Consider the following 16,697-nt stretch of genomic DNA (forward strand, 5'->3'; position numbering starts at 1 on the left):
GAAAGAAAGGAAGGAAGGAAAGAACCGTTGGATTCCGACTACTATCCAAGTGCGAAGGCGTAGTATAGTGTTTGTCCTGTTCAGTAAACAGTGAAAGCACAGGACAGTTCTTCATCATAATGCATCAGAAAACTAAGCAGCAGTCTTCAACAGCCAATGTAGAAAATTCAGATCAGGGAAAAACTCCCCCCACTTTGAATGGAGTAATGAAGAAAAAAAAAAAAAATTTGATGAAAAGTCCCAGCTCAGATCTAAGATAAGCTTTATCCCAGATTAACGTGTTAACCGTATTCATCATGAAATACGGCCAGAAATTTACAAGCCAAAAATTGATCAGACCTCAAACCAAACACACGAGCACATAAATTATTACAGGATACATCAACCCAGAGGAGTGACACTTTCAAAATGGCATGAGGTGGCTCGGCCGTCAAACCTCGTCCGGTTTCCTTGTGTAAAGGCTACGAAAGGAACGTGTTTGGATTCACGCTGTATACGTTTTTAATACTCATCAGAATCTTGTGTTATAGTGTCTCACACTCTATTTAAAGAAACTGCCCTTTTTGTAAACGGATCCCTAAGAAAAGTAAATGACCTTTTATTTATTTTTTGCAAGTTTGACCATAAATGCGTAGTAGTGCCTTGAGTTTCCTTGCTCCGCCTCCTTCACTTGACCTCGAGGCTACAGGTTGCCTTCACACATAAATTATAAAACAAACAAACAAACAAACAAACAAACCAAACAAACAAAAAAAAAAACCTGATTGCCTTGGAACACCACAAATGTAATCCATGTCACAATATATCATATAGATAATATGCATATCAGCATGCATTGTATATCCTTCGCTTGTGGAAAGCTTTTCAGGGTCTGCTGGGCGGGGACTGGGAGAGAGACGCTGTATGTTGATGTGGAACTTAAAAGCTGCAGTTTTGTATGACTTACAAAATAGCCCGCCTCCATCCACTTCCAGCTGTGCATCCAGCTGTAATGATTCTACATCCATAGAGAGGTTTGTGTTTGTTTTGTTTTTGTTTTTTTCACAGAGAATCCAACAACAGTCTGTAAACATCTCAGAGCTACAGTGAGTCAGCAAATAATTACCCCCCCCAAAAAAAGAGCTGAAAGCAGATGATGTGTCCCAGTGGAAATGACCGGTGTTTTTTGTGATGACCCAGAGGATTGCGCTTCTGCGTTTTCTTTTTGACGAGCTGAAAAAGAAGGTGCACGAACGTCCCCGTATGCACGATGAATGGTGAAGCCCGCACGAGTGGGCTTGGGTTTCTGCATTTGGACATTGATGATGGAGAATTCAGGCTGATTGATTAAATACAGCACATCCTACATCCCCCCCACCGCCCACATAACCCCAAGCCCCACTTGCCATCATAACAGTAAGCCGTGACACACTCCCGTGTGTGTATATACGTGTGTAGGTGTGAGTGAGCGTGCACACATCAGACATAGAGCTGGATCCTCTCGCGGATGCTCTGGCGGCATATGGGGCAGGTCTTGAGGGCGGAGCTGCACTCCATGCAGGAGGCGTGGCCGCACTGAAACACGAGCTTGATGTGGTTGTCAATGCAGATGGGGCAAGTGATACGCTCCTCCATCTGCCTGTAGCGTGACTGCAGCTGCTCCAGCAGGTGGTGCTGCTCCGAGCTCTCTGAGTTTGGACTGCTGTCTACCTCTGTTTGGTCTGCAAGAGAGATTATGGCATCAGACCTAGACTTAACCTAGATCTAACCCACCACCCTCAATGATATGGAACACGTGAAGGCTGGAAACAGATCTATTTATAGGCTTAATGCGTCTTACCTTGTCGTATTTTCTTGGTGATGGTGACCTGGCATTTGATGCATTTCTTCATTCTGTGAGCGCATTCTAGAAGAAAATAGACCATGTAAATAAGTGCTGTGTCTGCTGTATATACACTATACATACAACCATATTTGCATTAGCTGGGTGTCCAGACAGATTTTATTTGAAGGCATGTTAATGGTGTGTTAAAACATTAGCAGAAGTATTAGATTAGCTATCATCGTCAGATTCCACCTTTAACATTTTATCTTTGTACAAATCCTAATGCAGGTTAGTGGTCTGATTTAAAGAATCTGGTCCATTAGAGTTAGGTAAATTATTGCCAAAATACTATACAGTAATTTCTCATTTTTACTTGCAAGCAACCAATCAGAAGCCTGGGGGACAGAAATACTGTACAGCAGGTGAAACGATAAAAAATAATGATAAGGTGGAGCTTTCTGCAACTTTATGTAAATAATAATATTCTTCTTTAAGCTGCTCCAGTTAGGGCTTACAGTAAAGGTGGCTTGGAGGCACAACAGATAACACTGCCACCTCACAGCTCCAGGGTTCTCTGTACAAACTGGAGCTATTGTCTCTGTGGAGTTTTAGATATCTTCCCTGTGTCTGTGTGGGTTTCCTCAGAGGTTTTTTTTCCTCAGAGAAATTTTTCTTTTTTTTTGGACGATTAACATTATCATTTTTAGGTAAGTTTTTTTCCATGCTTAGTGGATGCGCTGTTAAAAAGTTGCCTTCTAATCTTGTGAATATACGCTGATCAGGCATAACATTATGAGCAGTGCCAGGTGAAGTAAATAACACTGATTATCTCATCAAATAATGGCACCTGTTAGTGGGTGGGATACATGGCCCATGTGATCCGATCCAACAGACGAGCTACTGCTGCTTAGATTGCTAATGCTGGTTCTGATAGAAAGGTGTCAGAATACACAGTGAATAACAAGTCAGGGCTGTTTTGGCAGCAAAGGGGGGGGGGCTGGGGGGGTTTGTCTCTTGCATTTTAAGTAACTGTATTAATACAGTCTGCTGCCATAGACAGGTGAAAGGGAAAAGTGTGACACGTTGGCTGATGGGCCACCTATCCTACATTGTAAGAGAAAAGCCACAGACCAGTTAACATTTCTGTGTAGGCCGTATTTGGCTTTGTGCAGACTCTGCAGACCCTGAATCTAATGGAATGCCTTCAGAGAAGGTTAGATACTTCAACGACACCAATAATGGACCAATACCCTATTAATACTTGATTCTGGAGATAGCATTTTGGACGCACCATGTACACACACATGCCCTCACCCTTACAAGCAACAGTGCAGGTAGAAAAACTTAGATAAGTGTGTCTGTGTGTTAGTATGCGTCTTCACCCTCGCAGGCGACGCTGTGCTGGCATGGGGCGAAAAGCACAAGCAGGGCGAGCTCGGAGCAGATGAGGCACTCGCTGGGGCCTGGTGCGCTGGGCATGACCAGGTTGGTCATGGTGTTGGGTGTGGTGTGAACCCGTCTCAGACTGCTGCTACTGCTCCCGCTGCCACCTGTCCCACATGTACCAGCCTGCAGTCTGACACAAACAATGAACCAAGTTTATTTATATATATATATATATATATATATATATATATATATATATATATATATATATATATATATATATATATAAAAAATTTTTTTTTACATTACTATTTTTGTATTCATAGTTTCTAGTTGCAACCTTTTCTGTTTTACTGATCAGAATTTTGTTTTAATTTTTACAATTTGGCTACTATTAAACTGTTGTGGAATATTTTATGAGTACATGTATGCGTAAACGTTAGCATTTAATTGAAATGACCAAGACCAGTGTATAAACAACATACAAGAAACATCTGTTCATTTAAAATGGACAAAATAACTATGATGCATTATTTCAATTGTAAACAATTACAAACATACCGGTATTTCTCAGAGAAGCTCCTGATCAGCTGCAACACGATGCTGTCCGTCACCAAGTCCAGTGGACTCTTGCCTTTATGGTTGGCATAGTTTATATCTGCACCCTCTTGAGCCAGGAAACAGGCAATAGCAGCCCCGATGTTCAGCTCGGTGTTCCCCAACAGCCCCGAGCCGCTCAGCTTTCACACAAACAGACACACAGACAGAAGTTCAGCCCGAGCTTGGTGTTATAAATTGGTCACCCTGACATTAATAATGTACTGCAATCACTGACGTCTCATGGCTAGTGAGTAAACAAGCAAATTCTGGTAAAAAAGCAGTTTAACAAATTTTGTCCTTATTCTTTTGATAAGAATTTCATATTCTTGGAGACATTGTGATCATATTCACCCCCCTTAGATTACCATCAGAAGCATGGTAGTGGTAGCATCGCACTACCCGAAGGCTTTTCATCAAAACTTGACAGAGTTGAAGGCAAGACAGATTGCACCATGAATTCTGTTCTAGTTTATCTTTAAGACTGGAGCAGAAGTTCACCTTCCAACCTTAAACATAATGCCAAAGCTACACTGCAGTTCAAATCCAAGAGCTTGAATGCGTAAAAAAATTCCCATTCAAAGCCCAGATCTTAATCGGATTGGGAATCAGTGGTCAGGCAACTGATATTCACAAACTGTCTCCATTCAGTCTGACAGAACATGAGCTAATTTTCTATGAAGAATGGGTAAAAATTCAAAAGATCCAAATGTGCAAAGCTGATCCCAGAAGCTGTAAATATAGCCAAAGGTGATTCCATCAAGACCAGACCAAGGACTATGAACACTTATGCAACAAAACAAATGCATCTCGTTATTTATACTTATCCCTTCAGGTTCCTAGGCGAGTGTGTGGCAGTTTTATGTGCGAGTGCTTTTTACAAATTACATTATAGAGGTCGAGTGATATCTTAAGGGTGTATTTAATAGAAGAACGACATTGATAAGTCAGACTTTAATTAAACTCTGAACACGCACACATACACTTTCTGCTGATGCAGGAAAACAACTTCACTGACCACCGTAATGTCCAACTGCATTTCACCACTGGCTCTCACTCAAATTCATCCCACAGCTCTCAGAGGGTTATGCGTGTACGTGCTCGTCTGTGTCCATGCCCTTCAGCTCAGGCTGAAATTGCTCATCCTGCACACTCCAAGATAAAAAAAAATAAAGCCTTCTAAACCACTTTAGTGTCAACTACAATTTACATCACGCTGTCTCCAAAACTACGTTACTAGCGGAAAGGAAGGTGAACTGTTTCAAAGGAATTTCCATAATGATCAGAGAAAAACTTCTTATTAAGAATTCAGACCCTCTGCTGTCACTTTTGGTGCCTTGAGCAAGATCTTTACCCCTCAAATGCTTCAGACACTGTGCTCTGACCTCAGCGTTCTTCAAATGCAAAACACGTTGTTATTGTGCACACATGGCGTCTCTGTCCTGCTCTTACTCGGCTGTAGAGGTTTGAGGCGTCTCTCTCTGCGATGCTCAGCGTGTTCGTGAGCTGTTGGCGGCTGAGGGCCGTGTGCATGGCCGTGTCACCCTCCTCGTCCTCGGCGTTTACGTTGGCTCCCTCCATCACCAGAAGCTCCACCAGTTGCATGTGGCCCTGAGTGACCGCCAGCTGCAGAGGCGTCTGACCGCGGTTATTGCGGATGTTGACATCACAGCGGCCCTGTGAGGCATAAAGCAGAGACCGCACTTATAGCAAAACAAAACTTTTCCCTCCACCCACTATCAATGCCCTGTTTATATTTCTAATAAACTCCACACACAACTTCAATTTAAACATACAGCATGACACATAATAAAAGTGGAGTAGTCCAAATCCCTGCCACCAGAGGGCAGAGCAGCCTTCTGCAAAGTTCACCCCGTGACTGCAGCCAGGACGCGACAAATTTAATGTTTTCCTGCACAGGCAGACCTGCAGGGAACGAGATGGCCACCATTTCACCAGCAAATCACCTCCCATTAATTTTGTCAGTGGCAGAACTGTGTCCCGCACACACACACACTCAGACAGACACAGACACAGACACACACACACACACATTAACAGAGAGCCACAGCAAACTACTCCAGCATAGTGGAGCATAATCCATTATAGGCTTTAAACACGCTGCCTGAAAATACTCCGCTTGCCTTTGTCATATTTGTGAAGATTCCAGTGAGTAGGTGCAGTGTACATTTACCAAATTTAAAATGTAGAGGTGGTAAAGGTTGTGTAGTACACAACATTTGCAGAACAGATATACCATCACGATAAAGTTAAACACATCAGACTTGAAGGCATCTTTATCTGACGCTCATCTCTATGCCACGCCTCTCGTTGAAGATGATTTTCCGCAAAGCTGCTCCGTTCCTGCTAATACGTCTCGAAAGACTGAAATATATATATTTGTGGTCACCTCTTTGATGAGGATCTCGGCCACCTCGTAGTGGTTATTGAGGGCGGCCAAGTGAAGAGCCGAGAAGCCGTCTTCCTTCTTCACGTCGGCCAGCTGACGAGCCCGTGCCAAGATCATCTCCGTTGCACTGAAGAGACAAGCAAATCTTACACACGTTTGTAACGGATACGGCACACGATAATAAATAAATACACAGATGTGTAGAATATATTAACGGCTGTTCTGCTTTTGAGAGCTCAGAACAGTCATTAGGAAATGGTTAGTCAGTGATACGGTTACTTATATGACTGATATAGAATAGAATTCTTATTCACTTCCTTACATCGGCTGAAAATGGTGTAGATGTGTGTGTGTGTGTGGGCACTATTTTTAATCTTAATACCCTGACATTTTCATTTAAAAACTAAAAGAGACTTCCTTTTGTCACTGCGGTGTAAGTTAGGGTTAGATTTAGGCATTAATTAGCTGCATTAATAAATCGTGTACATACTGAGCACTTTATTAGAAACACTGTACTAATACTGCGTCTCCATTTGCTCTCAAAACAACCTCAGTTCCTCATGGTATGGATTCCACAAGATGTTGGAAACATTCCTTTGGGATTCTGGTCCATGTTGACATGATTGCATCCCATAGTTCCTGTAGATTTTGCAATTTCTACTACATCCCTTAGGTAACTGGGTATTGGGATTGTTGCAGTGTGTGCCCAGAAAACATTCCCTGCACCATTACACCTCCTCCACCAGGCTAGACTGTTGATACAATGCAGGTCAGGTCTGTGGATCCATGCTGTCAGTGCCAAATTCTGACCCTACCCTCTGTGTGTCTCAGTGGAAATTGAGATTCTTCTGGCTCAAGGTTAGACGTGTTGTGCATTCTGAGATGCTTTTCTGCTCACCACAATAGTACAGAGTGCTTATCTGAGTTACTGTAGCCTTGAATCAGTCTGGTCATTCTCCTTTAATCGCTCTCATTAAAAAGGCATTTCTGCTTACTGCATGTTTTTTCTTTATTGTACCATTTTGAGTAGATTCTACAGACTGTGTGAAAGTCCCAGATCAGCAGTTATAACAAATAATCAAACCTGCCTATCTGCCACCAACAATCAGGCCAATCATGCCACTGAGGTCACTGATATTTGTTTTTCCTCATTCTGAGGGTTGATGGGAAGAATAGCTGAAACTGCTGGTTTGCATCTGCATGATTTCATGCATTGCACTTTTAATTCCGGTTAATCTTGACGTACAAGTTGCAGGGACTAAACTGAACTAAAACAGCCGATTGATTTCCTTTAGTTTCCTGAGGTTTGTCACTGTGTGAGTGTGTGTGTGTGTTACATGCATTGGCTTGTTCAGAATCTGATTCTGATCAAGCTGATCCAGTGGTACGTGCTATTAATATCCAGGGACTTAACACTAAGCTGTACACACACACCTAAGTAAAAGATAATCTTAACAGACACACAGCACCATCTCAGAGCCTTATTTATCCCTCACCGAGACATTTACCAGAGCTAAACTCCACCTGAACTGAACAAACATGACTGACACCAGGCCTGCCTAATTCTCTTGCTCCTGCTCTGTCATTACCAGTAGGGCAGGTCTCAATCATCTCCCTTGCTCCCTAGGTGGTTAGTCATTATATCATGTACACAAGTTCAAGAACCTTGGTTCACTACACACGGAGACACTGATGACTTAATTCAAGTTAAGTTGACTTTAGTTTGTCACAAACATTATTGCATATGTCCATCCTTGGAGGTTGGGATCAGAGCGCAGGGTCAGCCATGATGCAGTGCCTCTGGAGCAGGGTGGGTTGAGGGCCTTGCTCAGGGGCCCAACAGTGGCAGCTTGGCGGTGCTGGAGTTCGAACCCAGAGCCTTAACCACTTGAGCTACCACCGCCCAGCAATGTTTCCAGCAAGATTCTAATTTTCTTCATCACTGTAAAAACCGAGTCATTCTGACTTCCTGATCAGTGCGCTGACTACTGAACGAGGAAGGAGATTGAAATGCATCCTCAGTTATCCCCATGCTTGGGAAAGGCAGAATAATTTTGTTTCTCATTGTTAGGATACTGATATTACTGATATGTCATTTATTTGGTTTGCTGTTCAGATGATGCTTGGTGGTGTAAAATGACGTGAATGTCATAGATAGCTATTACAGTTGGTCGTTAGTGAATGAGTCAAATCTGTGCTTACTGAATTCAAACAGGTCATGCAATCTGATGATCTGCGAGTTATTTAGGCTAGCGCAAGCTGAGGGACATCTTGTCTTGTGGTAACCAGTTTAACTTAATGACATCAGCCTCGAGTCAATTCGGTAGCTGTTCCTGGACTGCCACCTAATTTATTTTTGAGTCAGACTGGATCAGCACTCACAGCTGGTAAATCATTTCAGATGACTAGCTACAAACATGATGAGTAAAAAGCAGGAGAAATCATTGTCTCTCTCTCTACATGATTTTAAAATCCTGCTGTGGATCTCTGGAGCAAAGATCCAGTAATATCCAAGCTGAAAATCTGATTTGAATCTGTTATCATCCAAAAGGATTTTGACAGTGATGGGGGCGAGTGCTCACACAATCAAAATGCGTTTTTTATTTAATGTTGTAATTCATTTTGCACAATAAAGATTTCCCTCATGTAAAATTTCTAGACTATTTTGTGTAGATGTGTGATAGAGACTCGCTATTTGACAGGGGGGGTGAAATACTTATGCAAACCACTGTGTATATATGCTAAAAAAACATTTTTTCTGCATTGTGTATTGTGCATTCAAAATGTACTTTTCAGATAAATGTTTACATTTCTATATAAATATTTTATTTTTAATTTATTTTTTTTTAATTTGGTATCTGCTCCAGATCTGTTCCATGTGCAATTACAAGCAAGCACTGGCAAGTAAAAAAAAACAAAAAAAAAAAAACAACTTTCTAATGATCAGTGGTATTTTCACTCAGCTTTTGGAGGCTTTAGCATGTCCTGAACCCTGCTGAGGCTAATTTTATTTTTTCGTTCAGGTCACCTCAACAAGGTGGCAGTGCTTCAGTGCTGAAATGTCACAGAGCAGCGTTTACTGGCAGGAGTCTCTAACAACACTGAAGGTCAAATCTAATAAGAAACAGTTCAGGGAACAACACACCACTAAATAAAGATTAATGAGAGCACAGAGACTAATGAAAGCTGAGGGAGAGAGAAAAGGAAAGAGAAAAGAGAATAAAGAAAAAGAAAAAAAAAAAAAGAAACAGACGGGCATGAACTTCATTGTCATGTTTGGAACAAAAGTGTGTAAAAACTGCAGCAAAAAGTAATTAGGATTTGGGGCTGGTGGCCGAGGATTAAAAAAAGAATGAAACAAAAAGAAAGAAGGGGGAAAAAATGACAAAAAAAGAAAGAAGAAGAAATGTTGCCTTAATCGATATATCAAAAACTAATGAAAAACTAAAATAATAAAATCTCACATACATACATATATATATATACACATATACACACACACACACACATTATATATATATATATATGAATGTGAGATTTTTTTATTTTAGTTTTTCATTAGTTTTTGATATATATATCTATATATTATATATTTGATATATATATATCTTTTATAATTGGTCAGGATGAATTAAGAAAGATGGTAAGAAAGCAGGATCATTAATCTTCCTAAAAACAAAAATGAAAAAGAAAGAAAGTGAAAAAGAGAGAAATACAAACAAGGAATAGGAATTGTACCGAACTATAGAACAAATATGTGAAAGATTAAAACAGAAATATTTGTAGGAAAGACAAAGAATGAAAAATAGAAAGAAAGAAAGACAGACAGAAAGACAAAGAAAGACAGACAGACAGAAAGACAAAGAAAGACAGACAGACAGACAGAAAGACAAAGAAAGAAAGACAGAAAGAAGGTATGATGTTTGCATATGTGTGCAGTGTGCTGATGGAGCTCTAGTCCCTCACTGCTAATCTCATCAATCTTCCTCTTCGCTGCTCATCCCTCCCTCCACCAGCACCTCTGACTAGGAAAGGAAGGCCTTGCCTTTGTCCCACACTCCTGCTCTCTTATTCTCCATCCATCTCTCCTTCTCTTTCCAGCAGCAGCAGCACACAGTGCAGCTCCCACACACACACACACACACACACACACACACACACACACACACAGGCTGAAATCTTAATGTAGGTGTGCATGTATATCCCCTAATGAGGAGGACTGCGGATTGGGCGTGAACCAAAACTGAGCCAGCAAAATGAACATGTTCCACTTTTCTCTTATTTTTTTCTCTGTGTGTGAGTGAGGTGTGTGTCTGTGTGTGACTGATTGCATAAATATGTGTGTGTGTGGGGGTGTTACTGAGTGTTTGTGTGTGTTAATGTGTGTTACTGAGTGTTTGTGTGTGTTAGTGTGCGTTAGTGAGCATTAGTGTGCGTTAATGAGTGTTAGTGTGCGTTAGTGAGTGTTTGTGTGCGTTTGTGTGTGTTAATGTGTTTGTGAGTGTTAGTTAGTGTGTGTGTTTGTGTGTGTTTGTGTGTGTTAGTGAGCGTTAGTGAGTGTTTGTGTGTGTTTGTGTGTGTTTGTGAGTGTTAGTGAGTGTTGGTGTGTGTTTAGTGAGTGTTAGTGAGTGTTGGTGTGTGTTTAGTGAGTGTTGGTGTGTGTTTAGTGTGTGTTAGTGAGTGTTGGTGTGTGTTTAGTGAGTGTTAGTGAGTGTTGGTGTGTGTTAGTGAGTGTTGGTGTGTGTTTAGTGAGTGTTGGTGTGTGTTTAGTGAGTGTTAGTGAGTGTTGGTGTGTGTTAGTGAGTGTTGGTGTGTGTTTAGTGAGTGTTAGTGAGTGTTGGTGTGTGTTTAGTGAGTGTTGGTGTGTGTTTAGTGTGTGTTAGTGAGTGTTGGTGTGTGTTTAGTGAGTGTTAGTGAGTGTTGGTGTGTGTTAGTGAGTGTTGGTGTGTGTTTAGTGAGTGTTAGTGAGTGTTGGTGTGTGTTAGTGAGTGTTGGTGTGTGTTAGTGAGTGTTGGTGTGTGTTAGTGAGTGTTGGTGTGTGTTAGTGAGTGTTGGTGTGTGTTAGTGAGTGTTGGTGTGTGTTTAGTGAGTGTTAGTGAGTGTTGGTGTGTGTTAGTGAGTGTTGGTGTGTGTTAGTGAATGTTGGTGTGTGTTAGTGAGTGTTGGTGTGTGTTGGTGTGTGTTAGTGAGTGTTGGTGTGTGTTTAGTGAGTGTTAGTGAGTGTTGGTGTGTGTTAGTGAGTGTTGGTGTGTGTTTAGTGAGTGTTAGTGAGTGTTGGTGTGTGTTAGTGAGTGTTGGTGTGTGTTAGTGAGTGTTGGTGTGTGTTAGTGAGTGTTGGTGTGTGTTAGTGAGTGTTGGTGTGTGTTAGTGAGTGTTGGTGTGTGTTTAGTGAGTGTTAGTGAGTGTTGGTGTGTGTTAGTGAGTGTTGGTGTGTGTTAGTGAGTGTTGGTGTGTGTTTAGTGAGTGTTAGTGAGTGTTGGTGTGTGTTAGTGAGTGTTGGTGTGTGTTAGTGAGTGTTGGTGTGTGTTAGTGAGTGTTGGTGTGTGTTTAGTGAGCGTTGGTGTGTGTTGGTGTGTGTTGGTGAGTGTTGGTGAGTGTTGGTGAGTGTTGGTGAGTGTTGGTGAGTGTTGGTGTGTGTTTAGTGAGTGTTAGTGAGTGTTGGTGTGTGTTAGTGAGTGTTGGTGTGTGTTTAGTGAGTGTTGGTGTGTGTTTAGTGAGTGTTAGTGAGTGTTGGTGTGTGTTAGTGAGTGTTGGTGTGTGTTTAGTGAGTGTTAGTGAGTGTTGGTGTGTGTTTAGTGAGTGTTAGTGTGTGTTTAGTGAGTGTTAGTGAGTGTTGGTGTGTGTTTAGTGAGTGTTTGTGTGTGTTTAGTGAGTGTTAGTGAGTGTTGGTGTGTGTTTAGTGAGTGTTAGTGAGTGTTGGTGTGTGTTTAGTGAGTGTTAGTGTGTGTTTAGTGAGGGTTAGTGAGTGTTGGTGTGTGTTTAGTGAGTGTTTGTGTGTGTTTAGTGAGTGTTAGTGAGTGTTGGTGTGTGTTTAGTGAGTGTTTGTGTGTGTTTAGTGAGTGTTGGTGTACAGTGCTCTAGACAGTCAGTTGTTTTGTCACTGGATGGAAATCCATTTTCTGTTTACTAGTCATATATACGCCACTCTTAATACACCCACTTCATATTCAGCTGCCCTTTGCCCGGACACAGCTCTACGGAGATGAGATTCTCACAGCCCATTTCTCTCTTCCTCTTTTTTCTCCTTTCTCTTTCTCCTTCGTTCCCACATGCCTTGTGAGAAATGCGGGGCTCCTGCTTTTTCCATTTCCTCCCTTAAAACAAACACCTTCCACCAACCAAACGACTCACGTATCCCTGACGTGAAGCCCAAAATTGTAGAATGATGATGCTGATCTGTTTCAGAGCGTGTGTGTGTGTTTTTGTGGGTGTGTGTGTGTGTTTTTGTGGGTATGTGAGCTATATAAACAACACGACAAACACAGCTAAAAATACAAGACAAAGAGACACTAGAATGTTGGGACTAAAGACAAGGATAAATACATGAGCTGAAAGGTAATAACTCTGTATTCGTGGGAAATCACTGTTGTTTTTTTTTGGTAAATAATTCTCTGTCTCTGATGGCTGTAGGGTGAATGACTGCTATGACAGAAATGCAAACCTGCACGTATGACAGTTGCCAGAACAAATCGAACGTTTGTTTTACGATTCCTCTGGCCTGAGAGAGTGTGCGTTTTCTTTCTGCCCCTCCTCCTCTTTCTCAACATCGCTCTCCCCATACAAGGAAAAGGCTGTCACTGTAGGGTGTCCTGAGTACAAGAGCCAGGGACAGGGCCTCTGTTACAGCGTTACAGTGCACGTGAATCGTTTGCATGCCTCCAGGATTTATTTGTATACATCAGTGTATAAAGCATATAAGAAACCTGAGCGATTAAAGGAATACAGCGCTACAGACTGATCAGTACCTCGACAGCAAGGTGGACACTTGTTCCATTATCTAATACGTTACTGTTTCTTTAGTCAACACTGACACAGATGATAAATGAGGGGGAAAAAGGTGTCCTTTTTAATATGGTAAGGTTTTTAGCGTTTGAAGGATGAAGAAGTCTCCAGTTCGAAAGCTTTGTAATAGTTATAAAAGTTATGCTTTACACAACTAGGAAAGTCTTCTGAAAGGAAAGCTTTGTGGTTTTGAGGTCAAATGACGATGCATTTTTTTTGTCTTATCAAGTTAATGAGAGAGAGAGAGAGAGAGAGAGAGAGAGAGAGAGAGAGAGAGAGGAAATGAGGAAATGATTGTTTATAACTGGAAGAAGACCAGGTGATTTTTTTTTCCCGTAATCGTAATCTAAAACTGTCTAGTCCGGGTGAGTCTGTTCTCATGATAAGCTTGGATTCTTGTTCCTGGCTATAAGGAGATGAACCTGATGTGATCATTTGCTCTTGTAGTTCATCCAGGTTTTGATGGTTTAGGCATTTTGTGAGATGTTTTTCTGCTCACCACAGTTGTAACGAGTGCTTATATGAGTTACTGATTGTTTGAGTTACTGATTATATAAGTGCTTATGAGTTACTGCTTATATGAGTTCTTATATACGTGCTTATGAGTTACTGCTTATGAGTTCTTATATACGTGCTTATATGAGCTCTTATATACGTGCTTATATGAGTTACTGCTTATGAGTTCTTATATACGTGCTTATATGAGCTCTCATATATACGTGCTTATATGAGTTACTGCTTATGAGTTACTGCTTATATGAGCTCTTATATACGTGCTTATATGAGTTACTGCTTATGAGTTACTGCTTATATGAGCTCTTATATACGTGCTTATATGAGTTACTGCTTATGAGTTCTTATATACGTGCTTATATGAGCTCTCATATATACGTGCTTATATGAGTTACTGCTTATGAGTTCTTATATACGTGCTTATATGAGTTCTTATATACGTGCTTATATGAGTTACTGCTTATGAGTTCTTATATACGTGCTTATGAGTTACTGCTTATGAGTTCTTATATATGTGCTTATATGAGCTCTTATATACGTGCTTATGTGAGTTACTGCTTATATGAGTTCTTATATACATGCTTATACGAGTTACTGCTTATGAGTTCTTATATATGTGCTTACATGAGTTACAGCTTATATGAGTTACTGCTTATATGAGTTCTTATATACGTGCTTATATGAGTTACTGCTTATATGAGTTACTGCTTATATGAGTTCTTATATACGTGCTTATATGAGTTACTGCTTATATGAGTTACTGCTTATATGAGTTCTTATATACGTGCTTATATGAGTTACTGCTTATATGAGTTACTCCTTATATGAGTTACTGCTTATATGAGTTACTGCTTATATGAGTTCTTATATACGTGCTTATGAGTTACTGCTTATATGAGTTACTGCTTATATGAGTTCTTATATACGTGCTTATATGAGTTACTGCTTATATGAGTTACTGCTTATATGAGTTCTTATATACGTGCTTATATGAGTTACTGCTTATATGAGTTCTTATATACGTGCTTATATGAGTTACTGCTTATATGAGTTACTGCTTATATGAGTTACTGCTTATATGAGTTCTTATATACGTGCTTATATGAGTTACTGCTTATATGAGTTACTGCTTATATGAGTTCTTATATACGTGCTTATATGAGTTACTGCTTATATGTGTTCTTATATACGTGCTTATATGAGTTACTGCTTATATGAGTTCTTATATACGTGCTTATACGAGTTACTGCTTATATGTGTTCTTATATATGTGCTTATATGAGTTACTGCTTATATGAGTTCTTATATACGTGCTTACATGAGTTATTGCTTATATGAGTTACTGCTTATACGAGTTCTTATCTGAGTTACTGCTTATATGAGTTCTAATATGAGTTACTGCTTATATGAGTTCTTATCTGAGTTACTGCTTATATGAGTTCTAATATGAGTTACTGCTTATATGAGTTCTTATATACGTGCTTATACGAGTTACTGCTTATGAGCTCTTATATACGTGCTTATATGAGTTACTGCTTATATGTGTTCTTATATATGTGCTTATATGAGTTACTGCTTATGAGTTCTTATATGTGTGCTTATATGAGTTACTGCTTATGAGTTCTTATATACGTGCTTATATGAGTTACTGCTTATGAGTTCTTATATACGTGCTTATATGAGTTACTGCTTATATGAGTTCTTATATACGTGCTTATATGAGTTACTGCATATGTGTTCTTATATACGTGCTTATACGAGTTACTGCTTATATGTGTTCTTATATACGTGCTTATACGAGTTACTGCTTATATGTGTTCTTATATACGTGCTTATATTAGTTACTGCTTATGTGTTCTTATATACGTGCTTATACGAGTTACTGCTTATATGTGTTCTTATATACGTGCTTATATTAGTTACTGCTTATGTGTTCTTATATACGTGCTTATACGAGTTACTGCTTATATGAGTTCTTATATACGTGCTTATATTAGTTACTGCTTATATGAGTTACTGCTTATGAGTTCTTATATACGTGCTTATATGAGTTACTGCTTATGTGTTCTTATATACGTGCTTATATGAGTTACTGCTTATACGAGTTCTTATCTGAGTTACTGCTTATATGAGTTCTTATGAGTTACTGCTTATGAGTTCTAATATGAGTTACTGCTTATATGAGTTCTAATATGAGTTACTGCTTATATGAGTTCTAATATGAGTTACTGCTTATATGAGTTCTAATATGAGTTACTGCTTATATGAGTTCTAATATGAGTTACTGCTTATATGAGTTCTAATATGAGTTACTGCTTATATGAGTTCTAATATGAGTTACTGCTTATATGAGTTCTAATATGAGTTCTTATACCCTTGCCGGCAGTTCAAACCAATCCTCCTCTGACCTGTCTTCTCAAGAAGGCCTTTCCACCCACAGCTCACTTATTTTATTTATTTCTTTTTTTTTAATGTTCACACCATTCTGTGTAAACTCTAGAGACTGTTATGTGTGAAAATCTCAGGACATCAGCAGTTTCTGCCACAAATCTGGTACCAATAATCATGCTACAATTAATGTCACAGAGATCTCACTTTTTCCACATTCTTTTGTTCGAAGTGAGCCTTAACTGTAGCTCTTGATGCATGTCTGCATGATTTTATCATCGCATAGCTGCCACATGATATGACTGGCTGATCAGATAACTGCATGAATCTGCAAGTGGACCTCAAAGTGGACAGTGAGTGAAAGTGATAGATAAAACAGTTAACACATAGAAATGAAAGTATGGATAAATTAAGCATTGCTTTGGATGTCAAATTGACTGAGTGGTGTAAGAGAAATAAAATCAGAGAGGAGGAGTGATGGGATGCTCATGGAGGAGACCCCGGAAGAGTCAGTAGCGTATATTAGACATGTTTTACGAAGACACGCTTGCTTTTGGTTTGAATGGAATGTAAAAGTCGCACATTTGAAACATTAGA

General features: G+C 39.9%; 1 protein-coding gene across 3 annotated transcripts in view; it reads right to left on the reverse strand.

Annotated features, from left to right (window-relative positions):
* Nucleotides 1–204: 204 nt before the first annotated feature.
* Nucleotides 205–16,697, reverse strand: part of mib2 (MIB E3 ubiquitin protein ligase 2) — a 69,699-nt gene continuing 53,206 nt past the window's right edge. For all 3 annotated transcript variants that reach the window (XM_058389569.1, XM_058389567.1, XM_058389568.1), the window contains exons 14-19: nt 6,198–6,324; nt 5,240–5,464; nt 3,752–3,930; nt 3,187–3,380; nt 1,820–1,885; nt 205–1,700 (exon numbers count right to left, since the gene is read on the reverse strand). In XM_058389569.1, coding sequence (XP_058245552.1) covers nt 1,459–1,700; nt 1,820–1,885; nt 3,187–3,380; nt 3,752–3,930; nt 5,240–5,464; nt 6,198–6,324 — 1,033 coding nt within the window. In that variant the 3' untranslated portion in view covers nt 205–1,458. The remainder of the gene's footprint in view (nt 1,701–1,819; nt 1,886–3,186; nt 3,381–3,751; nt 3,931–5,239; nt 5,465–6,197; nt 6,325–16,697) is intronic.

The sequence above is a fragment of the Hemibagrus wyckioides genome, linkage group LG05 (genome assembly GCF_019097595.1).
Source record: "Hemibagrus wyckioides isolate EC202008001 linkage group LG05, SWU_Hwy_1.0, whole genome shotgun sequence".
Taxonomy (NCBI): domain Eukaryota; kingdom Metazoa; phylum Chordata; class Actinopteri; order Siluriformes; family Bagridae; genus Hemibagrus; species Hemibagrus wyckioides.